We start from the raw sequence: 26,595 nt of genomic DNA on the forward strand, positions 1-26,595 counted from the left end.
TCATTTTGTATTCTGTGCTTCTCTACTTTGTCATCCATTTTCAGTGATACCCCAGGCAAATAATATCAACAATTCTGATTACAGAACCCAAACGTAGGTTCAGACACTCGTATTTCAAGGAAATGCTTTGGAATCCTCAGGCGGTGATCACTGTCAAATGCCACAGGGATCACAGAATTTGGAACAGCTTCAATGTAATCATTACACATGTAGCTTGCACAGACACACACACACACACACACACACACACACACATACTTGACACAGTCACAATGCCATAAGCACAAACATACTTTCACACAGCAAGACCCAGTGCTCAACACTTGCATTTATGACAAAAGTATTTTATCAATACCCAGTGAAATGTGCGCTACGGCAAAGCATGTATTCAATTGCTGTTGCACATGCTAATACAACGAGCAGGGAATATCAACTCTGACATGACACTGAATGTCAATGTTTGGCTTCATAGTTGCATATTAATAAACAAAAAGAACCCAAAAAAAAAGCCAGAAGGAAATATTGTAAATATTTGTATACAGCAGCCTTCACTGTCAGCCTATCAGCACTGTGCTTCAGGGAATCTGTAAATTTATCAGTATGATTTGCAAATCAATATCACACCTTCGTTTGAATGACAGCCATTTTAAAACTAGCCAAAAAAGAGACTGGACCTTGCATCCTGTCGTATCAAACTGATACACATTACAGTGAGATCCTATAAAATGACTTTGATAAACCAAAACCCCAAAATTAAAGATCAAATAAGCAGAAATACAGAATTTTTTACTGATATCATACTTATGACAAAAAATTATAGAATATTAATGTTTTACAAATTCACAACAATATATGTAAGTTGCGTGGTTTGCACATCAAAATCCATGTAATATCATGTTTTGGGAAGACATCTAGCAAAAGCAATTCCCTCCTCTTTAAAAGTCATCATCGCGAAGTTATTACATCTCTAACAATGATCTGATGCAAAGAAAATAGACGTAAATTGTTTCGTTTCAATTGATATAAAGACAGAAATTTGTGAAGATTTCTGTCCAGGTCAGAGGGAGATATGGAATGAAATGATACCACACTTTAAAAGTATTTCTGGATGTGTGTGCGTGACTGTGAATAATATCATTCGTTTTAAATGCACAAATTTTGACTTCCCAGAAACTTTTTAGCTTATGTCAGACTTCAGTGCAGCAGTTACTTTTCTGTTTGACTTTTTTGCATCTGCATTTCTGCATTTCTTTTTTCCTGCAGTATATTTTTCAACAAATATATGTACAAGTATTATTGCATCCTCAAATTCATCAAATAAAGTACAAAATATCCAGTGTCATGTATCTAAATCACTATATGGTGAACAACTTAACAATTCCTGCAAGCAATTGATTTTTCTCACACTTTTTTTTTTTTTTTTTTTTTACTGGAGGTAAGCTATATTCAGTAACCCATATTCTCAAATGTATGAAAAAATAAATATGCATTTACTGTAATTTATACACCATCAGCGCAAAGAAAATAATTTTCACCAGTATAAAAATAATCCTTAAAATAGATCTTAACTTAGGCATAAAATTATATCATTTTAAACAAAAAGAGAACAGTTTCATATATAGAGTATATGTTTTAACTCAACAGTTAGGAAATATGAACGAAACTGTTTTGCATGTCCAAACTAGCTGATACGCGAAGAAAGCCTCACATCAGCAAGTGAACTTATCTGATACTTGGCAAAGAAATAAATACGTCTAGATGTCAATACAGAGACCCATTAAAAGCTATTTCTACATTGGTAGTAAATTTATTGCCAGCTCTCAGCATAGCGAGAAGAAGACTTGGATCAGGTTTCTTCCATCTTGCTCAAGTTATTTGTCCCAGGAACAGAGAATGACCTCCTACCCTCCCCACCAATGTGTCACGCCCCTGTCCTTCGGGCACAGACACTGCACTCCGCTGTGCTAGCAGTGTGACACCTTGACCTTGTGCTGCGTCGGCTGAGACGGGTCTCTCGGTGGTGGGTCAGAGGTCGCCGCCACCTCCCTCAGGCCCTCCCTTTCGCTGTCCACAGCGTCAGGCTCGCATCCCCCCTCGGCCCCTAGGCTGCGGGGCAGCTCCTCCACACTGTGCTGGGGCAGTGCGGTGCAAGAGGCCCTGAGCTGGTTGGCCCTAGGCATGGAAAGCAGCTGGGAGGAGGCGGGGCTCATGGACGGCGTGGTGCATCGGGAGGCACTCACATCACTCCCTCCAAGCAGCTTGATTAATTCCTCCTCAGTGGGCCCACCAGGAACACTTTCATCTGAAAAAAAAAAAAAAAAATTATACATGCAAATCTGTCATCATCAATAATCATTTACACACAATGTCACTGGCATTTTGAGAAAGTGACTTTTCAGGATTTAACCCTTTTGTGTATTTTGAGTGTGATTGGCAAAAAACAAAAACTCCATAGTGTTGTACACAATGTCCAAAGTACCTACCATAAAAAGGATTAAAGGCAAGACACAGTGGTCGGCCACACTCTTCACACTTTTTCTGATTATACTTATCAGTTAATGTTACTGTATTTACTTTGATTATTGAGATTTTCTGAAATCCATAAAGTATAATTGCAATTTTGTATAATATGAGATGTATTATAGTTTATACCTGGGTTGTTTTATATATTCTGTTAAACACAAAATCACTTAAATGCATATTTCAACTGCTCTCATCAATATATTGTCAATGGGAATGATGAACATTGTTACAATCTTGATATGGGTGGTTTATGCTTTACCTTTGACTTATAATTTCGTGGAAAGGCTTTACTGTGACAACATATTATATATGTTAATGCAGTAAGTCATATTGATACAGAATATGTTTTTATATTATAAAAACATACTCTATATCAATATGGCTCACTGCATTAAAACATTTACAGGATGATACGACACAAAATTATTAGATTAGGTTGAGTTAAAAAAAAATAATGAGTGAATGAATTCAATGAGTGTGACAACAGCATTTTCCGCACTATAACTCTAAAACTAGTTCAATACCTTTGATATTTCTTGATGACAGAATTTGTTTTCCAAAAACAGTAGGATGGAGGATAAAAAAAGAAACTGCTGCCTCATCCCCCCCCCAAAAAAAAACCCCAAACAACTGTCAAACATGGACTCACCAGTATCTGTCTTCTCTTTTTTGTTGAAGATATCTATCGCCGTCGTGAGATCCCACATCTGGCAGATTTCAAAAAAGATACAATTTTTTAGTAATCAGACTAACTTGACAGTCTACTGAGCATTTCTAATACACTGTGCAAGAGGTTCAAGTGCCAACTGCACCATGGTGTATGTTTTAAGACACTAGTTTCTATTTCCTCTGCATTTACTCCCTTCAATTATTCCCCTCACCATCACATTTTGTTATCAAGTGCTCTTTGTCATAACTGTTGGGACAAAAACAAGCACTTTTTCCAAAGAATGCAACCAAACGGTTGAGAGGAGTTTCATGTGCAAGGTTAGCCATGTACAACCATGTTTAAAGGGACTGTACAGTTCTGGTTGAGGTGGGGATCCATGTTTTGAACATTCCTAAGTGAGATAATGAGAAAACTCTTATGAAATATGAAAGAGCATGTAATTTTAAGAAGGATTCAACGTTTATTGGATGAAAATTGGTTTTCAACCAAAAAAGTGATAATAATAAAAGGCGACAGGCCACGCCTTTATTAGGATCTCTTTGTTTCACCTTGTTTTTGGATATCTCAGCCATTTCAAACCGATTTTCATCAAATAAACTTTTGATACCACTTGGAATTGCATGATCTTTGACATCTCATAGGGTGGTTTCTGAATATTTTGCAAAACGTTAAAAGCTAAATCTCCACCTCAACCAGAACTGTACACACCCTTTAAAAATCACATATATTTAAACAGACAATTTTTTTGTGTGTGTGATACCACTTGGCGCGGTCTTTTTTGACATGGCTATTGCTAGGACAGAAATATCACCATTGCTCAGTTTACAATGAAAGGCATAAACATAAACATTCCACTGACTTTTTGGTAGCTTTGCCAACAAACATCAAGTGAACTACAAAAACCGCTCCTCTTTGCATTTGTGTCTTCCAAAGGGAGAATAATCTTTACCCTCCAGTGTATCGGGTTTTGATTCAACCCCATAATACCTCCCACTTCAAATCAACCCCATTTACAGAGACTGTGACACACTAAAGATACAACCGCAATATCTCAATTCAACCCATAGGCTGATAATGGTGCATGTGCAGTTGAAAAGCTACATCCAGGAACTTGGGCAGACTGCATGAAATACACACGTAGGTCCAATTCTCGTCTGAAGAATATGTTACTACACACACATTCAGTGATATTGTCATGGTTCCACACATGCGCGTGTATGAACAAGTTAGGAAAAAGCTGCTGAAAACAGTTTATCCAGTAAAAGTGAGCCGGAGGAGTGAAACTGAGTCAAAAGGTGCCTGAGCTTTAGATCCTAGCAATGATGTCTATTAAAGGCAAAATGACAAACAGAGAGAGCAACATAAAGCTGGCAGTTAGAAAAGCAGGGCAGTAACAGCTGTTTTGAAGTATCTATCAAATAATAAAAACTGTTTGAGAGTGTGGGAGACAGTAATTAACCTATTTGCATGAATTCCTTTCATTCTCAAATTTACTTGTGATAGGTACTCTATGACACACATTATACAGATATCACCACATTCATTCAGGTAGACTTGTCTTGGACACTTTTCACAGACTGTCATAAAATCTGTACAACAAACGCCAAGTTTGCGCTTACCTGCACCCCTCCGTTGGCATGACCTGTGAAGAGGTACCTCCTGGGTCGCGACCCCATGCGACTTGACCCCTCGCACTCATGGACACAGAACGAGGATATGCTGCTGCCGTCAACAGATCGGATCATACACACTCTGGCAGAAAAACAAAACAAAAACAAAACAATAAAGATCACATCGTTAATTTTTCTAACACTGCACAGAGCTTTACTCGAGTTCAGCTCCAATTCCGCCACAAGAAGCTCTTATACTATCACAGATCAAAGCTGGGTCTGACTTGCAGGCAAAATAAAATGATGCACAGCCACAGTAACATGCTGCGATGCACTTTTCTCTTCCGTGTTGCTTCCAGTATATTTGTAGTTCCTCACACAAGTCATAGAATATAATTATATCATAAAATCATAATCATATTTCAATAGGAATTGTTTGTATTATGGCTAGAGCTTGAAACTACTGCTTTAGACAATGGATGCATGCCTGAAAAAAATACAAAAAGAGGGACCTTCAAAACAATTTAAAACATAATTATATTATCATATATTATCAAAACATATCATGTTGTAAGATAAATCCTGTCATTACTGCACCTATCATCATTTTGAATAAAAAAAAAAAGAAGAATTGTACTCCACTCATCATGATCAAGGGACTCATAAGACAACATAATATACATGAATGTAGAACTTCACCTTTGACCCGTAGATGACAGTCTGACGTAGACTTGATCTGTGTCGGGAACAACTTTCTGAACAAACACCTGTTGATCGTCGAGCTCTCCAAACGGACCTAGGCAGAATGGGGGCAAGAGATGGCATGAAAAGCAGCTCATATTCACACCAACCTTTCACAAACAAAAGACAAACAAACAAACAGAAACCTCTACCTGTTTCACCCTAGCAAGTTTCATTTCTACTTCACGATGCCAAAGCTGATTTCCTATTCTCAAAATTACATCTTAAAAGAGTGGACAAAAAAGTGTGTTATGTGTGTGAGTGTGTTTGTGTCCACGTACTGGCATGTCTACGGAAACTCACCAATGTCGTTGCCAACCTGCTGGCAGGGATGAGGGTCTGAGTCCTCTATGGACAAAACCTTGAAGGAAGCCAGAGGGGTGGAGCCGGGCTGGGTGGATAGCATCCCCCGGAAGCGTGTCACGGTCCAGGTGCGGGCGTGGTTGAACTCGGAGCAAACTAATATATAGAGATGCATGCAGTGAAGACTTGTCACCACAGATTCATATTGCTTTTAAGGAACATAACAGCATCCCTGGCATTATCCACACACAAGTACAGAATATGACACAGACAAAAAACAAAAGAAGATATTCTCGAAAGTAAGTACAAGTCACCTGAAAACAAGTCATTCAAAAAGCATCACACAAGAATACTCTACATGGCAATGTATACTGGAAAGGTATAACAACACACTTTGCCCTGAAATATGTTAATTCTTACATCATATCATAAATTGCTGACACAGAAGTAGCACTTTCAACCATAATGAATTTCTATATCACACCTTACCTCAAGAACACTTCTATTTTTTACATGTTCTTCACATCTTGCTGTCTCCCCCTCTCTATTAAAATCAACTGCCAATACTTGAAACTGCAATAAAGTTTGCTAGTCTTAGTCAAGAGCAATTAAAAGAAAAGTTAGTGAAATTCTATAGTCAAATGTCTTTATTTACTCTGATCACTTTTTCATTTGGTGTAAAATCTTGGGTTAGATGGAAATTCACAGTAATGCAGTTGACACTCACCCGAGACTAAATACTTTTCTGACAGCACAACCTTCGTGATGGGATTTCTGTGGACGGTGAAGGTCTGGAAGAGTTGGGGGCCTTGACCGACAGTCTCTGGATGCTGGACGATCACCCTGACCTTGCCTGAGCTCGTGCCATAGGCTATCTCAATCCAGTTACCACTTGGACCTATAAAACGAACATCGAAGAGTGGTCAGAACTAATCTTCACACTGTGCAGTTTACTACAAAGCATATCACATATTTGATACTTACATGGATAAAGCCTATTTTGTCAAGAGAGGGGAGGGGGCCACTATGAAAATGACAATGCAGTACCAGACTTGCTTTGATTCTTTTTCCACATGTTTTAAGTACACACATTAAATCTACTTATACATCAATACCCAAATCACCTTGTAGGCCTACAATTCAGAGGACAAATACAAGTAGGCATTTGATTACTCCATGTCAGAAAGAATATTTCATCATCTACAATAAGCATTCAACAATAACATGCACGTACAGGTATACAGATACTTATAATTCAGCTGCAAAACTTGAGCAGTGCATGATTGCACGCCCCAGTAACCAAGAGAAAAGGTAATGATCATGAACTTTTCCAACAGTCAGCCAAACCTTTCATCAGAAAGTCTCATCAATATTCATAATATGCAATCAATGGCATAAGAAGACAAAAGAAAAAAAGAAGAAGAAAGAAACAGAATACCAGACATATAAAGAAAATGAAAACCACTTGCTATTGCTGCTCTTTGGTGTGAGATAAACACTGAGAGCTGTGACAGCATCGTTGGCTGGATCCTTGTACAGCTCGGTAACCAGGAGATCTTTGTCCTTGATTCGCAGAGGGAACTTCTGCATATCTGGTCAAGGGCAGAACAGAATTCAGACAGGACATTAAAGGCATTATTTACCATTTGCAGATGAAACAGAAACCCAGTTTTAGTGCTTCAAAATAGTTCTAAAATGTGAGTTAGGGATAGACACAACCAGCGTAAAAAAGTTAATCAGTATAAACAATGTTAAGTATTGTTAAATATAGAAAATGTGAACAATAGCTTTAATCAAATTGTCTCTAGACTAAACCGTCTATAGTTATGGTTTAGTGAGAAAAATCGTGATATCTCCTTAAATTTTAGGCTTTACTGCAAAATGTTTATATGGTAGGATGTTTTGTGATACAACTGACCTACACATATACTGTACACATCAAATGTGATAACTTGAACATTTCTGAAACCACTGTTGCCAATGGTAAACAGTATCTTTAGCAATACACAACAAATTTTGGAAAACAATATTTTCAATATCATTAGTTAGTGATACCCCTTGCATATACCGGTACATGTACTTGGTGTATGCTACAAAGTTGCAACTGGCTTTTCCTGTACACTGATTTTCATAACCTACTTTATTGCACAGCAAGTACAACGAACCAATCCCTAAAATACCCTTTACAACCAACAATGTATCGCATTTGTAATCAACAATAAAATTGACTTTTGTCAATTACTATGTTTCACTTATATCATGATGATTCCTTTGTTCGTTTGTTTGTTTGTTTGCTATTTTACTTTTAAATTGTTTTTACTCAATGGAAGTAAATGAATACAACGATGAATACAATACAACTGATTGTAGTGTAACTGGACTATTTCCTATACCTATGTAGTATATTGATCCATTTGTGCAGCCCAGAAGGAGGACGTAACCTGCTGTATCATAGCTGGCAATGGGCTGTACATCTTGGACCTGCAGAGATGGGATAGAAAAGTCAAAAGTAACTTACTTTTAAAATCATATGATATCAGCTGTACTTGCATCTCCTTTATCCCACTGAAGATGAGTCCTGGGAATCCTCGGGCTGGTGTTTATGGGAAATGCGCGTTATAGCCAAATTAGTCCATCCTCAACGCGTTAATGTATGTCATTGTGAAATGTCACCTTTGTGAAGTATGATCTAGTTGCATATGAGTGCTTATTACACCTTGAACATGGATTTGCTCGGAAAGTAAACAAAAGAAGAAAATAAAGACTAACGGCTACCTCAGTTTGGCTCTGAGATAAATTAAAACTAATGATGAAATATATCTCATATGAACAAGTAACATTGTATTTTTTTTACTAAATCATAGCAAAGTGAGAAGAAGAGGAATTCTAGCAATTGGCAAATCAGTAAAACAGAACACAAATCACAAAAACTGTCTATGGAAAGACTAAATCATGAATAGTTACAAGCTACAGTAAGAAGAAGTGAACTGACATACCTGCCAAGCTTGTGTCAGAGCATACCAGACTCCAACCTTGCCAACGTGACTGGTGGCTACCAGCTGACTCCCAATGAAGAAGAGACTGTCCACCTGCACCCCTAAACTGAAAGTTCCTGTTGAAAAGAAAAAAAGAACACACAAAAAAAAATATGAATTATCATCGATGCATAAGTTTGTTTGTTTGTTTGTTTGTTTGTTCATTTCCATCCGAGAAGATGGCTGGATAGCCCATATTCAGCTATGCTAAGCTGGTCTTCCATGGGGTCCAGTTGGCTCCCGATGAAGAAGAGACTGTGAGTAGTTTGATTTTGAATTACCGTAAAGAGTAAAAGCAGAGATCTTTGCACAGTTAATCTTTCACGCTTGGCCAGTTAAGATGAATTCTGCATGCTTTTGATTTCGTGAATGGATGGTCACGACAACTGAGAGAGCAATTCAAACAGCTTGCCACTGCAACGGTGGTGAAGGGCTTCGGCGGCAACATATGTGTACTTCGGTAAAAGGTAATAATGAGTACACACTATGACAGTTCACTCAGTCTACATGATTAGTGAAAGTAAGAAAAAAACTACAATGAGAATTAACAGTTTTACCCCTAAAACATTTACCTACATGTCTTGTGAGATCAAAGATGTATACACTGTATGGAGGAGGGACCAAATGGTTGTCATTGTAATATATTGCAATACATCACATACAATACTAATACATATTTCAAATTCAGAGGTGCTGACTGATTCACAATGACTACTGTATACCTATTTTATCATCATCATTATAAAACTTGTGGAAACGTTTTCCATAAGTGTGAAATGTAATAATAATTCAAAGAGGCATTAAAAGAGCACGTCCTCATACTCTACAGAACGAAAGGGAACAAAGAGTTCACGTGAGAACAATTATGATTGTCATGAAAATGTACAAAGTATCAAAGAATCACTGTTTACTCATGCACCATCTCAACAGCGCTAGTATTATACATAAATCCCAATGTGACCTGCTCACCAATTTCCACCTTCTCCTCTCCTTCCCGACAACTCCACATCCGGATCTGGCTCCCGTACGCAACGGCAACCATCTTCTCCCTGTTGTCGAGATGAGCGACTCCGCCCACCTTTGGGTTCAGCGCTACCCTCTGCACCGTCTGCTCCAGGTACGGTGAGATGAAGACTTGGTGCCAGCCGGTCGACTCCTTGATGCGGTAGCAGCAGACGTAGTGAGCATAGGCCAGCACAATCCAGTTGTGGTGTCCCCCGATTATGAGCACACGACGCGGATCAATGCTGGCATCTGTGATAACGAAAGTTGCTGATTTGTTTTTGATACATTTCGACTAGCATAGCATTGATAGGCCACTCTATGACTGTATCACGGGACTAACTGAAATAATTTAATTTGCAATAAGTTATTTGACCTTAACATTTTAAAGTCCATGTTGATATAGTAAGTCAGGTTAAGATAAACTTTGTTGCTTTGTCTTTCATATACGGGCATAAAAACATCAACTTGGATGAAAGGCTACATGCCCGAGTTGAATAACAGAGCTAAAACTCTTTAACATTCTTACATTGAGCAAACATGACAGTAATATTTGCTGGATTGTAATTTGAGCTGCAACATCAAAGCATCCTCCATCTATTACAGTGCAAAGATATTCAATTAACAATACATGAATTCACACTGTGAAATGCAAAACTGAGAATTCTCATGATGATTTCTTCTCAACACTTTATCATTGAATCCTAGGAATGGGGGAAAAATCACTCTTATTACATTGTCACCAATAATTACATCAAAGTTGAAAGGAAAAGATCCAAATGCTGAAATAAAGACAGAATCCACAGCATCCTCATCACCATATGAAACTGACCTAGTGGAATGTCAAGATCATTTTTGGAATGTCTGATATCAATGGCCGATGCTGGTCGCTGATCCCTGCCTGACCCAGCACGAGAGCCTGGCCGCATCCTCAGCTCTGCCTCACTGGCAAAGCTGTACCTCTGCTCAGCTAGGTCGTGTCTCACAGGGAAGGCTGGGAAGCAATGATTGTTACACAACATATGCTCTAAATGAAGGATTTGATTACCTTAATAAATGAAAAGATATAAGGGAGTATCTCACTGAGCAGGGGAAATGTTTGCGAACGTAGCGAATTCTAGGGAATTTTAGGTTTCGCCAGGGTTCATTAACAGTTGTAATCAAATTTGTAAACAATTGCAATCAAATTTGCAAACAGTTTTCAATGTCGTAAACGGTTTTTCTTGTTGCAAAGAAATTTTGAACATGCTCAAAGTTTCTTTGAGACAAGAAAAATTGTTTACAACAATGAAAACTATCTGCAAATTTGATTGCAATTGTTTATGATTTTGATTACAACTGTTAATGAACCCTGAAATTCCCTAGAATTCGCTATGCTCGCAAATATTTGCAGCTCAGTGAGATACCCCATAATAAAGACCCTGCATACATTCTCAACCCTCCTCCCCCCCCCCCACCCCATCTCCTCTCAATTACTATAACATGGAGAGCAATAGTGAGATATGCTTGTTTTTTTTTTGTTGTTGTGCTTATCATGCTAACAATGTGTCAAATTGGGTTTGAAAAAGATTCCGACAAAGCACACACATGAATGGTTGGCTAAGTGTATTTACCATGATTCTAAACACTCTTCATCTACACAACCCCTCCTAAAGAAGGGTGTTTTTAAAGCCAACAACAAATTCAACAAACTAAATCTCAGAGACCCCATGTTCTATGCAAAATCCCTCAATTCAACATCAGCATGTCATTCTATATTGGACACATAATTTGATACAACATCAGGCAAGTACCAAAAGGGTGCTGACTTCAGAGAATTCAAAATCTATAGAAAGACCACCCTTTCACAGAGCATCCTACGATGAGTAGGATCAAGATTTGAAATAGGTAGTCCATGATACATCATCTTGTCCAAGTTCCATAACCTCATCTTCCATACACTATCTATATAGAGGCTACAAAATATCACAAAAGAATACCGTCATAGAATATCCGGTGATGAAAGGGATTGTGCATTGGATGATATACATTTCTTTTTAATCTACATTTGACAGATTCTACTTACGTGTAGGGGGCAAAAATCCATGGAAGAGGACATTTCCACAGGATGAATGATCCAGATCCTCACATAAGGCCAATTTCTTCACTGGAAACCAACATGAGATGACCGCAAAATAATCAAATTTGTGTCTGTATGGCTAAAATAGCTGAACTGTTCTCAGTTTGACAGCATACGTAGACAGATATCTTGGTTTTGCAATGACAATTAGATTTAAAACAGCCATCATCTAAACTGTATTGGAACATGCATGCATATTCACATAACTTCACTAATCACAGGTTGTCTTTATACACTGAATTAGGACTCTGCAGTACTTTTCTCAAGAGTTTGTTTAATAAAGTAGCTCACTTTTGAAGTTCATTTATTTGAATTATCCAGTGCTTCATGCCCAAGCACAATTCTCACTAGCCTTTCATTATTTGGACAGATGCTTGCCTAGAGCTCAGTAAATGCTGGTCACAAAACAGAACAAGAGGCATGTATTTTACTGTAAGACACAATATTTTCGCGGCATGAAATTTTTCGCGAATTGGAGCCGAGAGCCTTTTTCACGGCATGAAATTTTCGCGAGTTGCCTCTAACATTCAATGAATCTTGGCTCTCGCGAAATTGAAATGCATGCAAATATTCCTCATTTTAAAGTATCACACCTGCTGGAGTGTTATGGAGACATACAATGATGCAAACTGACATTGCTCACCTAGTGGTAGGATTCCATAGAATTCCGCCTCATGTTTCAGGGTCTGTATGTCAATGCCTTTGAGATTCAGTTCCTTTGTCCTCAGATAATTGAGGATGGGAACAAAGGCGCTGGGGTCTCTGTCAATAAATATCTGAAATATGACATGAAATATTTGTTTTTTTTATTTATTATGACATGCTGCTTAATAATAGATGAATAAATGAATTGAAAGAAGAGTACAACTATTCCATGGTTCCAGGAGCTTTGCATACTTCAGAAACTACATATTTCATTTGAGGCATTTACATACTTTGAACATCTTACACAGTAAATGTGAAGTGACACACCTTTTGGAAGTGACAACATAAACATTATTGACGTATTATTGATGCAAGCCTATACTGCTTTACACCCAAACTACAACTTTGACATATGCAGCATCTTTGTATTTAGATATCAGATGATGAGTAGATTTGTACACATGATCAAAATAAATTAAGTGAGATATGCTAAAACATAGAACAATGCTAATGGGCACAGATAACTCCAGGTTCAGTTCACATTTCAACTACTACTTTTGTACATATCTGGATCATAATTAAACTGTAATAGAAGCAGTAGATTTATGTACAATATCAATTGAAGAAAACATCCCCCAATGCTGGTGAATTAACAAGGATTTTTACTGCAATAGCACTGCTACTGTTTACAATGTAGTACATATGACTGAATTTTTTTGTTCCTCACTCTATTTGCAACACTTACCGCTCCAGTTTCATCCTTCACAGAAGATATTCTTCCACTTAGCAGGCTATGTTTAAGTTGGGGGATGAAGAAAAGGAAGAACAGATAACAGTAAATTTCTAAACACACTCAGTCTTTGTTGCAAAAAATACACATCTAGACCTAATATCAGAAGTAACTTTAGTATCATAATGGACTGCCCTTTGATCAAACCCAGAAAACAAATTTCAATTTTGAAAACATATCCCTCAAAATGAGCAGATTCTTTCACATCTTTAAGCCAAAGAGAGCAAAAACAATTTACAAAGAATATCAAATAATTTCCAAATACTTACATTGTTTCATATATTTCTTATCAATTCATATTTATCATTTATTCAACATCTGATCTTATTTTTCCAGAATGAAAAGAAAAATTCCTGGAAATATTCATATGCCGAGCAACCTTCAACAATAGCAAAAGCCAAAGAATATGTTGATATTTAAAGCAAGCCACCCATGATTCGACCATAACGCCGTCCAAAATTTGACCACCAACTACATGTAAAACCTATGCTGTTGTGCACAGTCCAATTTTGGCACAGGAGGTCAAACATTGGTGCAGGTTTTTTACCTTGAGAAAAAGGAGTCTGGAATCCATGTCAGTGTCTGCCTGGATGTTGAAAATCTGTGCGAATAAAAGGGATTTATGAAATGAAAATCACATTGTAATACATGGGCTTATAGTGTTTACCAGTATTACTAGTGTTAGTGTAGATCTAAATTAACTGTTAAATAGTAGTGTTATGTCATGATCATGAATAACCGCAACAGCGATCCCAACACATATATGTCAGGGTTGCAGGGCTAGCTTATTGCTTTTGATGTATCGCCTGATATGGCTTACTGTCCGGGAGACCAGAGACCATAATACATGGTTTTACGCTAGAATTCACAGCCAGTCTGTTAGCCGATATACTTACAATCATTAGCAATGAATTGATTTACAATATGATTTCCTTTTGGTCCTTTCTGAGCCTTTTGGTCCTCCCTGCGAACTTGTAAATACATTGCCGTAGTGCTTTCACAGCGCATGCGCCAACAACCTTGCTGTTGATCAGGTATGGATAAAACGCAGTAAATATTATAATACACGTATGCGTATGGAAAAAATCTTGAGTTCTCACTGAGACCTGATATATGAATATTCATGAGCCGATGTTAAACAGGCGTAATGCAGTAGAATGCATGATGTTTGAACATGTTGAATGTTCATTACATTACTTATTTGCAATAAAGGAATTGTGAACATAAAGGAATTCATGAGGATATAATTCTGTGTACCGTCAGTGGTTCAGAATTATTTGATTGTTCATTTAAAGAGACTTTTTTTCTTTGAAAATACCATGGTTGAAATACTATGGTTGAAATGCTATGGTTGAAATCCTACCTGTCTTTCTTTTTCTTTAAGTCATATCACTTGCTGTTCCATTGTGTGTGTGTGTGTGTGTGTGTGTGTGTTTAATAATAATTGTGTATCACATGTTTAAAAAATGGAAGCTAACTCTCTATGCATCAGCATGCGGACCAATCAATTTGACTAAACAAGTACTACTTCATTCATTCATTTATTCATTTATTCATTCATTTATTCATTCATTCGTTCATTCATTCATAACGATTGGTGAAAAAGTGTTTCTGAAAATTTTTGAAATCTGTGAATGTCATAACTTCCTTGTTTTTTATCATATTTTTATCATTTTTGCACCGTTCTGCTGGATTTCTTTTTTAATTCTCATGAAATTGATAGAATTTTAGAGTGACTTTCTTCTTTAAGGCATATCAGATTGTTTAATGAAAAATTATAAATTAACCATTTCAGTTCCATGCATATGGTCAATGGGGTTTTATTCCACTACTCCCCATGGCATTTTCAAAAGGTGAAGTGGTTTCTTAAAACACACATATCATCAACACTATAACTAATAACACTCATACACTCAATTACAACTTCATGTTGATATTGTTATTTACACATAGGAGTGTTATGATTACACCTTTTATGTACCAGTATTAGCAATGGTAATGTACAAGCATATTTATTCATTTATTCTCTTCCACATCATGCATATTAGGAACAATAACGCTCTATTATGTTACATGTATGTCCTTGTGTAATCGTCTATATTTTATGTTCGTCATTCTCATGATGGTGCACAATGAATACCTGGAGAGGGAAGGTGACAATCACGCCCATACCAGTGTCATTCGCATGCACAAAGCTGTGCCTATCAACTTTTTGACGTGTGGAAATAATGTCTTTTAGGAGTTACCTATTTAAGTCCTATTTGTATGTGAGATAAAAGTCAAGAGGATTGCTAAAATTGCACTGTTCGTCTCCATATTATTATTGCAAATGGCTGAAAATATTGTCACGAACATTGGTGTATCTATTATAGAGAGTGATTATTTGCTAGTCATGAAACCACCTCACATTCGCGTTCTCTATGTGTGAAGGATCCACACATGCTGCAATTTTGCATTCCCTCCTTGTGTTTTTGCGCTGTGTGAGCTGAGCCAAATTCGTGGCTCTGCTCTGACCAAAGCTGCGCACGGCGGGAAAACTTTTCTGAACAAGCAGCATAGAGCCTGTCTCTTTTCCTGATGTTTTCTTTTTGACCGCTGTATGGAATCATGGCCTATTACGATCCATAGGTGTGTTATGTGCATGACTCTCTTCGAAAAGGGGTCAAAGGGGTAAAGTCGATTGAGACTGGCCGCAATTACATCTCCAGGTACAGCCTTCAAACTTTGCGGCAGGACTGTGTATTTGGACAATTTTGTGTGCCGGAAATGCCACACAGTAATTCTCAGAAACACTGTCAAACAAGGAAAGAAAAGGACTGCCCGTTGGCGCCCTGCAAGAAGTCAATTAGGAGAGAATGGACCGCCAGTAGAGAACTCCCCAACCCCAAAAGCGAAAAAGAGGACCCTTTTTGCTACCCAAAAAAACAAAGATTCAGGTCAAACTGAGCAGCCTGATTTTAAGGTTACAGGAAATCAAGTTGAGGACACAGGATCTGAGGGATGCGATGACATCGGAGCCACAGAATATCAAGAGGATGATGAAGATGAAGGAGAAAGCATGTATCCAGGGACCCTGATGATTCAATACCAACACCATTACAGAAGGCATAGGTATTTACATGTACATGCCATCCAGGTAATATGCAAGGTGTCTTCAAACGCGAAACGAGCAGTAATTACTGCAGTGACACATGTGGTGAAAAATGAGGTATGCTTACATTGTTTTTATTCTTACGTGTGAACATCAAAATTATGATGTTGCTGCATATTATTTCTTTAACAGTATTATCTCTATCACTGGTATCATCAACATTAGTATTGGTATTTATAAGTATAAGTATCATTATTGGTGTTAGTATTAGTTGGTCTATTCATATTTTCATCACCTTCACCTAACCAAACTATTTTCAACCTCAGAATTGGGCCTACTTTTTCAGGGGGAGGGGGTTGATCACAGAAATCGTAACAAAGTATTAAATCCATGAATACAGGTCATCTCGACTATCTCAATTATAATTTTTTACTGGAGGCTGCATTGGTATTTGACTGAACAGAGTCAATTTTGATTGTGTTCGGGACACAATTATTTGACTCCCATACGGAATACACACAAATCATCACATAAAGAGATTTTTCTTTAATAATTCCTCTCAGTCATTTCATGTTGATAATGGCAACCAAGAAGGGCAATGCATCCAACCTATCGAACTACAGACCGATTTCCCTCACCTGAGTATGCTGCAAGATAATGGAACACATTATTACCAGCAGCGTTATGCACCATGCTACAATTAATGAAATCCTCTACCCGCTACAGTATGGCTTTAAAACAAAAATGTCTGGTGAAACACAACTCGCTGGGTTTCTGGGAGATCTTCAGAACAACATGCCAGAGGGTAACCAAACAGATGTTATCGTACTGGACTTAAGTAGGCCTAAAGCCTTTAGTAAGGTTGGCCACCAACGACTGTCCCAGAAGCTTCATTTCCATGGTATCAAAGGGTAGGCAGATGGATCGAAAACTTACTTCACAACCGTACTCAACAAGTTGTGCTAGAAGGCCAAACCTCATATGCAGGCTCCGTGAAATCAGGAGTGCCTCAAGGTTTAGTCATCGGGCCTTGCCTCTTCCTATTTTTCATCAATGACCTGCCTGAATCCCTAAATTCCAATGTGCGACTCTTTGCTGATGACACCCTGATATACATGACTGTCAAAACTGCCACCGATTCCAGAAAACTTCAGGCCGACCTTGATGCTCTTGCTGATTGGAGCAAGAAGTGGCTGATGGAGTTCAATCCTGATAAGTGTCAAGTCTTTCGGGTCACCTGTAAAAGACATCCAGAGATCTTCCAGTGCACCCTCTATGGCAAACCTCTCAAGGCTTTCCCAGAAGTGAAATACCTAGGAGTCACAATTTCCTCAGACCTCCGTTGGAACAGGCATGTTAACATCTGCAACAAAGCAAACAATACCCTTGCATTCCTTTGCAGAAACGTGAGGATCTCCTCCACTCCACTCAAGACCATGGCCCATCAATCTCTGGTGAGACCACTCCTGGAATATGGAGCTCCTCTGTGGGACCCACATACAGAAAGGAACATCCAAAAAATTGCTACGAGATTTGTTCTCAACAGGTATCATAACACCTCATCTGTGACAGACATGATAAAGGTAATATTGTTGGTCTTGTGGCAATCGACCTCAAGAAAGCATTCGATACTGTCAACCATTGTATTTTATTGCAGAAGTTAGAAATGTATGGATTTGGCCAACATGCACTGAGGTGGTTCAGAAATTATTTTGAAGATAGAACTAGAAGGCAATATACGTCTGTATTATATCTACTGAATCCGATTTGAAATGTGGTGTACCCAAGGGCTCACTTCTAGGCCATTTATTATCTTCTATTTTTGTTAATGATATGCCTGTAAACCATTGCGAGTTATCTTTGTACGCAGATGATACCTGCTTGTTTACTGCATTGAAAGAGCCAACTAATATTACCATGAAATTAAACATCGATTTGCTGAGGTTATCCAGCTGGTTTAAGCAAAATAAACTCACCGTGAATGCAAAGAAATGTGAAGTAATGTTTCTCGGTACACATCAGCGTTTGAAAAAGTACCAAACAGTACTCAACAGTTGTCATATTTATATAGATGATAATGAAATGAAGAGAAATGAATGTTGTAAATACATGTACTTCTAAGGTGTAATTATTGATCAGAATTTATGTTGGAAACAACATGCTGATTACGTGAAGAAAAAAGTGTTTAAGTTGTTACATTTATTTTGTAGAATAAGAGTGTATATTGATAGACACACGGCATTACTGTTTTACAAATCAATTATTCAGCCTAATTTTGACTACTGTGATGTAGTTTGGGCAAACACATACAAGTCCTATCTTAATGAATTACAAGTATTACAAAATCAGGCACTTCGGATTGTACTGAATGTGGATTATTTATTCCCTTCGCAAAACTTGTATGATGTACTTAAATTAGAAAGACTTAGTGTGCGTTGGAGAAAACACTCAGCATGCGTCACGTACCAAATAACCCATAATTTTTGTCCATCATATTTAAGCAGTATGTTTCGTGTGCGTGAAACTCCATACATGTGACGAGATCTGGCAAACACAAACTCAAACTCCCACAACCCAAAATTATGGTATATGATCTTTGATTTATCGTGGCGTTAAATTATGGAATGATCTGGATTATGGTAAATTTGTTTCAGTCGAGAGTTTCAAACGTCATCTGAACACCATTCCAATTGCAATGAATGCCTTACATTATTGAGTTTATGGCATTTTGATTTGGTAATAATGTACGAGTTACTATTATTGTTTGGCTTTTTTTTTCCTTTTCTTTTCTCCCTACTTCTGATTTTTTTGCTCTATATGTTTGAGTTCTTTGACTTACATGTACCTCGCATATATTGTTATTTGTTTACTGTTTCAGTTAAATTTGTGTATTTCTTGTTTAGTCATTTATTTTTGGTTGTTGTTGTTGGGTGGTTTTTTTTTACTACTCTCCCCTACTGAATGTTTTGTGTATTGTTATGTTGTTTTTACTTTGGTTGAACCCCTTTGAAAAACAGCAATTTGCAGCAACAGTCCACAAAGCAACAAGACATGTTCATGGTCAAGGCTACCATCTGCGAATCTCCAGAAATGAACATCATTTTAAGCAGTTCTTCTGCCCACGCACTGTGCAGACTTGGAACTCACTGCCCCCTGACATCATATCAGCCCCATCAGTGGAAGCCTTCCGGCTTAAACTGATGGCAAGCTATGCAGTGTAGACTGATTGATTTTTACTTTCACCCGGAGATATTTTATACAACTGCACTTTCACACAAGCACAGCACACACAGCATGAATCATGCCTGTAATAATCTTCAAGTAGAATTCTATGAAGGATGCAGGACTAGTACCAGAAGAAGAAGAACCCAACTGAAGACTTAAATTGGACAATGCTTTCATTCCCTTCATTCATCATTGTTTGTCTCTTCTTCTTTTTTTTTTTTTTTAATTCTGATGACAACACAGAAGTCCAAATAGTAAAGGACGTTGATGTCAATGGCAACGAGACAACCACGCACGGCTGTATCAATGCCATGCCGCCGGTCTATACTACAAGACATTGCTGCATAGCAATAAAAGACATTGCTGCATAGCAATAAAAGACATTGCTGCATAGCAATAAAAGTTGTCTCCTATAAGACAAAAATTTGAGTATAATAATTTGTGACCCACTAGGTAATACAACAAAAGGTTGTCTAAACACAGTTTAAGACACGTTTTGGTTAGAGAAACATTTTGAAATTGTCTGACATCCATGCCCACGCTTGATATAGAGTAAAATATCCCGTTTGCGGCAGTTTAACATTGTTAAGAGTTTTTCCAACTTGTAAACAAATCAGGCAAATTATTTTCAACCATTTCATATATCATAGACAAGATTATTCATTAACGCAATTGTTTTCATGAAAGAAATTTACCATTGACCAACGCAGTTTTCATGATTTACCATGGCAAAACCCGGCACAATTTTCGCCGATAAGGGCGATATGCGACGTAGTATTTCTGCTTGCAGCACGATGTACAATCCCTATGCAATACGCGCGTGCTCCGCGATCTTTAGCTGAACGCCTTCACATGTCTCGCGAACATTGCGTAAGCGCCAATTCCCATTGCGAAAGCACGTGAAAATAGCGTGCGCACATGCATTGGCCGCAAACAAGATTGCACTTCTGGCGGTGTTGTTGATGTCTTTCTCGTGTTTTTCTCATTTTTTTCGATGGTAACATCCACTTTCTGAAAAAAATGGCGGCCCACATCGGCTCGCGAAAATTCTATTTTACGTGAGGATATGTTTTCAAAATCCATGAACATTGAGAAAACGAAAAAAAATCCAGTTTCTTGGACCATTGTTTCTTAACTGTTATGTTAAGAAGTAACGAAAATTTCATTTTGGGTGCGATATGTTGTCATTTAGGTGAGAAAATTTCACTTTTGTCAGAGATCGTGCCCATTTTATCGGTTGGTTTTTGTTGATTGCTAGTGTGTTAGTATATGTGTAGTGTGCATGTAACAGTGCAATGCTGAGCCTGTGTTTAGCTGTATATTACCATGTATGTTGTACCTGCCACGAACGGCTGCACGGCCACTTACTGACGCAGTTACTCTAGACTGTTACTCATGCTACAAAGCGCTGACGACAGGGAGACTCGACAGGATCTACCTACACTCCCTTACAGATGATGATGATGATGATGATGATGATGATGATGATGATGTTCCGAAAGTCGGGGGAGGTCGATTTTCTGAAAATGTTAGATCATTCCCTTGGTTACTCTTCTGCTAACAGCGTCCTGCACGCGTCATCAGTCAGAGGGGGTTAGATCATGAACAAACAGTGAAACACAATTTCACAAACTATTGAGTATTGACTTGTGTCACCTTGACTGGTCAAACAGATATCCACATTTTCTCCGCCCACTCTCTCTTTGTTCAACTCATTCACATTATTGGTCAGTTACAGTTGTAAATTTATGCCCGGTCGCGGCCCGGGAACACCGGGTACTTCTAGTTCTATAACCAATAACATGGCATGCTACCGTCATCCAATACTCACGATTTGCGATTATTACAGCGTCAAAATAGATATGTGGGACTACAATTTCGACTGGAGTGTAAACGAGCAGTAGAATTTAATGTAGACCTATTCTGTTAGGCCTACTTACCTTGTTCCACCAACGTTCAGTTTTATGAGATCGCCCGAACAAAAAAAGTGTCCACTCATCGTTGGTCTCCAATCAAGAGGCATCTGGATGAAAAGACAGCCGTTACACGCTCTAAATATTTATAATTCTTGAGTCCTAAATGCTTCAGCACCGGACTGTGAGTAGCGTTACACTCTAACATCCCAAATTAGAATCACGTTCTTTGATTAGAATACCGCTGCTTTTATACGCGTACGTACTGTACGTACGATGCTAGTGGGGAACTCCGGAATTGCACTCCTCTACGGTACGCTTCTTTTGACTGCGCAGTCTTTGTTTTCACACCTTATTATAAGCCCCATGTACACTGCGTAGCAGAAAGTTTGGTAGATCACTCTGATTCAGTAAAATGAGTGACAAAAATACTTACTTTATCTCATGAAATAGGATTGAAAGTATGCAAAAAAATGTTATCGTTGACATTTGCCAGGATTAGACTTCCCTAAAAATGAGAACACAAAATATAAGAGTCAGTATAAAGACTAGCAAACTGAACGCCCCACCCTGTAAATGCTTGTGGGGCTTCTTTCATCAGCTGGATATTTCTAGGTGATGATAAAATGCTATCAGTGGTCTTGTTTCGCAAGAATTCTGGTTGTTTTACACCCCTGTTCAGTTTAAAATTAAATCAAGGAACTTCAAGCTCCTTGGTTAAATCATGGAAATATTAAACAATGTTTAGTAGCTGCACGGTGTGACTATGCGCCTAGGCTAACACTCGATTAGTCAAGAAGAACTGAATTGGTATAGTTACTTTTTACTCTTGTCTAGGATTGTTTATGCTCGGATCTCCATACCGATGGGACTGATGTAAACAAGCACAGATGCATTATATAATATCGTTGATGAAGACGAGAAAGGTATTCAAGACAAAAATGAGATAAAACACTCTTGTATCATCATTATGATGAACTGATAGGTCTACACTTTCAAACAAAGCCATAACCCCCTTCCCCTCTTTATAAGCTTCCTTTTCACTTTCTGACTCCCTTCAATTCGTGGTTTTTTTTTTCTCGTCCCACTCCTCTTGTTCTCGTAACCTGCTTTCACTCTGTTTCAGTTTTCATTGATAGAGAAGTATACGGGGACCATGTGTCATATACTCACACTTTTTTTTTTTTTTTTACAGAAACGTTCACAGAAACAGAAACAAAACATCATACAAAGACAAACTGCATTATACACAAACATTGTACAGAATAACGTAAATCTTACACTATATAAGGACAAAATGCGGTAACACCAACATTGTGCAAACTAATGTCATCTCACATTGTAACTCTTTTAGCCAAGGAAACGAAATCCGCTTTTTGTTTCTTTTAACGACATATATATTCTCGCAAAAAGCCCGCAAAACGGACTCAACACAATAGATAATTTGCTTGAAAAACAAAACGGGCATATTTCATTGCTTCTCGAAAAAAAAATACATAAAACGAGGCCATTTGGGAGAAAACATACACACATGCACACACACACACACACACACACACACACACACACACACACACGCAAACATGCACTCCCCCCCCCCCCCCACCCCGTGCCTTCAGTCCTCAGGTTTCAGGTTTTATTCACACTTGAATAACTCTGCCGTGTAAATTGCCATTTTGTTCTCATATACATCCTAATCATAATGTGGAAATATGGAAATCGTAGAATCAACAGAGAGGGGAAAAAACCAACAACGATGTGACAATAACTCGCAGATACAGTAAAATCAAGACAGAAAAGGAAAATCACATATCATCCGCGGTATACATCATATTCCTACTTTACCAACTGCATTCCAACTGTTCCTCTTTTACTCGCTATCTTATTTTCTTCTTCTTTACACATCTTAGAATACTTCATAACATCAATAAACTTTGGTATCTCCCCTTCTGATCTCGCTGAATATAAAATATATTTAATCATCAATATAATAAATTGTATTCCATCCTTTAACTTTTAACGAGTTTCCGGATATAGCTGTATAAACAACTTTCCAATTCATGTTTCCTAATTCCTCTAAATTCAATTTCTGAATAATGATTTGCCACAATTCCTGCACTTTGATACACTCCCAAAATAAATGTGAATATGTCTCAGTGCTCTTTTTGCAGAAAGAGTAGAGATCATCCGAAACAAACCCAAATCTCACCAGATTAACTTTTGTATAAAGTGCACCATGAAGAAGTTTAAACTGAAATTTCCTAAGCTTTGGGATAAGAGTTGTGACACACGCACACACACGCGCGCGCGCATGCGCGCACACACACATACATACACACACATACACACACATCTACTCTCTTTAAAAAAAATCGAGTGAAAATGTTAATTTTCACTCATTTTGGAGTGACCTCAGGGATCACTCGTCACTCTTCGAGTGATCCCTGAGGTCACTCTAAAATGAATGAAAATGAAAATTTTCACTCAAAATTAACTCCAATTTTACTCTAAATTCACACTTTTCTGTTATTCACTCCTTACAAGAGTGAACATACTCGATTTCTTTTAGAGAGTATAAACAGGAATATAGACGTAGCAACAACAACAACAAAAATCGATCCCAGTGTGCTTACGATTATACGATAGGAGATGTGTGTGTATCTATAAGGAGTTCCATATCTTGCCCCTGCGACAATAATATTGCTCCCATGATATCTGCACACCTATAAGCCGAACATAAATTCTAACCATAAACAATACAAAACCCTAATCTTAATTTTCACGTCAACTATAATTTATGTAGCCTAATACAACCCTAACCCAGCCCTAAGTCATTGGGGGAAAATCAACTGTACACAGCCCTGTCGCTGTACACATTAAATTTAGTGCAAGTCGCGACTTACACTAAATGTGTACAGCGACAGGGCTGTGTGTAGTTAGGGGAAAATGAGACCGGAACAACTGTCGCAGGAACACTAAATGTCGTGTCAGGGATCAGGGTATGGGGTTAGGATGTATGACTTAGTATGATAGTGCGTATTTTATGGTTGCAAGATTTTTATATTGAGCAAATTGATTGCTAGGATGTGTAAAACAATAAATACTACATTTAAATGTTGACATTAATTCACAGTATTTTGAGATGGTCAGAATAGGGGGAGGGTATGGGAGGGGCTATCTCCCACCCATGGAGCTTTTGCATACTGTGTGTATATATAGCAAACTGAAATTCAACGATCTGTAGCCTATTCGGGGGAAATATTAAGATCATTTTAAATGAAAAGCTTGAGAAACAACCAATGAGGCCATTCGGACATGACAATGACTTGATCAAATTTCTGCTTTCGCGTCTTTTCACTGTGTATAGTTTATGGCGGTGGAACTATACGAGAAGGGAATTAGGTGTGGGATGGAGTTCCCGGATCCCCCCCCCCCCCCTCCTCCTCCTCCTCCAGAGAGTATTTTGATTTTTAGAATTGAAATTCAACGATCTGGTGCACTCTTTGAGTGGAATTTTGAGAAAGTTTTTAATCATAAAAGTTAGAAATATTAGTATACCATGTCACTAAATAAATTCAGCGATAATGGTAACCGAACGGTTTAATGTTGTGCATTGTTGTTTTCATTAGCGCAAACGCCGACGCGCTCTCAATGACAAAGGTGCTCGCTTACTATGAGTTAGTTTCAAGATTACAAGACAAGCAATAGACAGTGGGGATAAACAATAAGATTTATGCATTTACTACATCCCCCGTTGTATACACGTCTCTTGATAAATATCTAATGACGTTCCCATTAGAGGCAGAAAAAATATTGTATTTAGCGATCAGAAGTATGGAAATAAAAACGAAGTGACAAGAACAAAGACGAGGATAAGGATAATAATAATGATGATGATGATGACAATTATAATAATAATGATAATAATAATAATAATGATAATGATAATAACATTTATAATAATAATAATAATAATGATAACAATAACAATGATAATAATAATAATAATAATAATAATAATAATAATAATAATAATGATAATAATAATTGTAATAATGATAATAACAATAATAATAATGATAATAATTGTAATAATGATAATAACAATAATAATAATGATAATAATAATAATGATAATAATAATAATAATAATGATACTAATAATAATAATAATAATAATAATAATAAGGAGAGACGTGGATGGTCAGGCGTCTCCTGGACGTAACCAAAACACTGGCCATGATCAACATGAGGAAATGATTGACAATGTGCATAGACGAAAGTGGAGTAGAACAACCAACAAAGTTGTAATGAAGTGTTACTTCAAAAGTGAGCCAAGAAAGAGAGGTTATCGACAGCGCATGAAGCGCTTTTGGGACGAGGAAGAACTCTTTGCAATATCAGAACAGAGATTAGCTGATCAAGTCAGAGCTATAAGAGTAAATCGATGGTTCTCTCGAGTCGGAGGAGATAAAGAGAGTGAGGTGGAGCAGAGTAATACAAATGACGATACATTGCAGAATATAGACCAACGAATGATAACACTGTACCCCAAATACCACGTTCCACGCTGGTGATGAGGACAATGAGCAGATAGGGGAAGATACGGAAGCATCACGAATTGAATTTGAACTCTCTGAAGAAAAAACAACAATAAGGTCGAGAATATTGGAATATAATGACGGATTCCCAAAGAGAAAAGCTGCCAGCCCTCAATTCAGTATAGACAAACGCAAGCTGATGGGGCATATTATATGGATGTTAACGACGTAGGTCTATTGGACACCATCGATACCACATGCATAACAGACACAAATGCTCTACTTTATGCTGCAGCCAAAGTTGTAACTGAAGATCTTGGATTTAAAGTGCATTCTAAGCAAAAAGTTAATAAAACTGAGCCATGGTGGAAAAGACGACTGGAGGGA

At 37.7% G+C, this 26,595-nt stretch overlaps 1 protein-coding gene across 1 annotated transcript; it reads right to left on the reverse strand.

The window, feature by feature from the left end:
- Positions 1-1,964: 1,964 nt before the first annotated feature.
- On the reverse strand, positions 1,965-21,861 carry LOC140231305 (BTB/POZ domain-containing protein KCTD3-like). The gene is made up of 16 exons (XM_072311492.1): positions 21,695-21,861; positions 13,986-14,039; positions 13,394-13,439; positions 12,647-12,779; positions 11,950-12,030; positions 10,717-10,878; positions 9,852-10,136; positions 8,844-8,959; positions 8,241-8,328; positions 7,317-7,439; positions 6,575-6,745; positions 5,848-6,003; positions 5,503-5,599; positions 4,813-4,945; positions 3,173-3,230; positions 1,965-2,302 (listed from the first exon to the last, which is right to left on the reverse strand). The coding sequence occupies exons 1-16, from the start codon at positions 21,775-21,777 to the stop codon at positions 1,965-1,967; spliced, it is 2,124 nt and encodes a 707-aa protein (XP_072167593.1). The 5' UTR covers positions 21,778-21,861.
- Between the last annotated feature and the right edge of the window lie 4,734 nt (positions 21,862-26,595).

Source organism: Diadema setosum, chromosome 1, assembly GCF_964275005.1.
Source record: "Diadema setosum chromosome 1, eeDiaSeto1, whole genome shotgun sequence".
NCBI classification, from domain to species: domain Eukaryota; kingdom Metazoa; phylum Echinodermata; class Echinoidea; order Diadematoida; family Diadematidae; genus Diadema; species Diadema setosum.

Bases quoted from the DNA above. Each gene is read 5' to 3' on its own strand.
- LOC140231305 (XM_072311492.1), bottom strand. From the start codon at position 21,777: ATGCCTCTTGATTGGAGACCAACGATGAGTGGACACTTTTTTTGTTCG. The intron at 10,137-10,716 runs GTCAGTTTCATA...TCGTTATCACAG, and splicing joins TGATCTTGACATTCCACTAG to ATGCCAGCATTGATCCGCGT. The intron at 3,231-4,812 runs GTAAGCGCAAAC...GAAATCTGCCAG, and splicing joins ATGCCAACGGAGGGGTGCAG to ATGTGGGATCTCACGACGGC.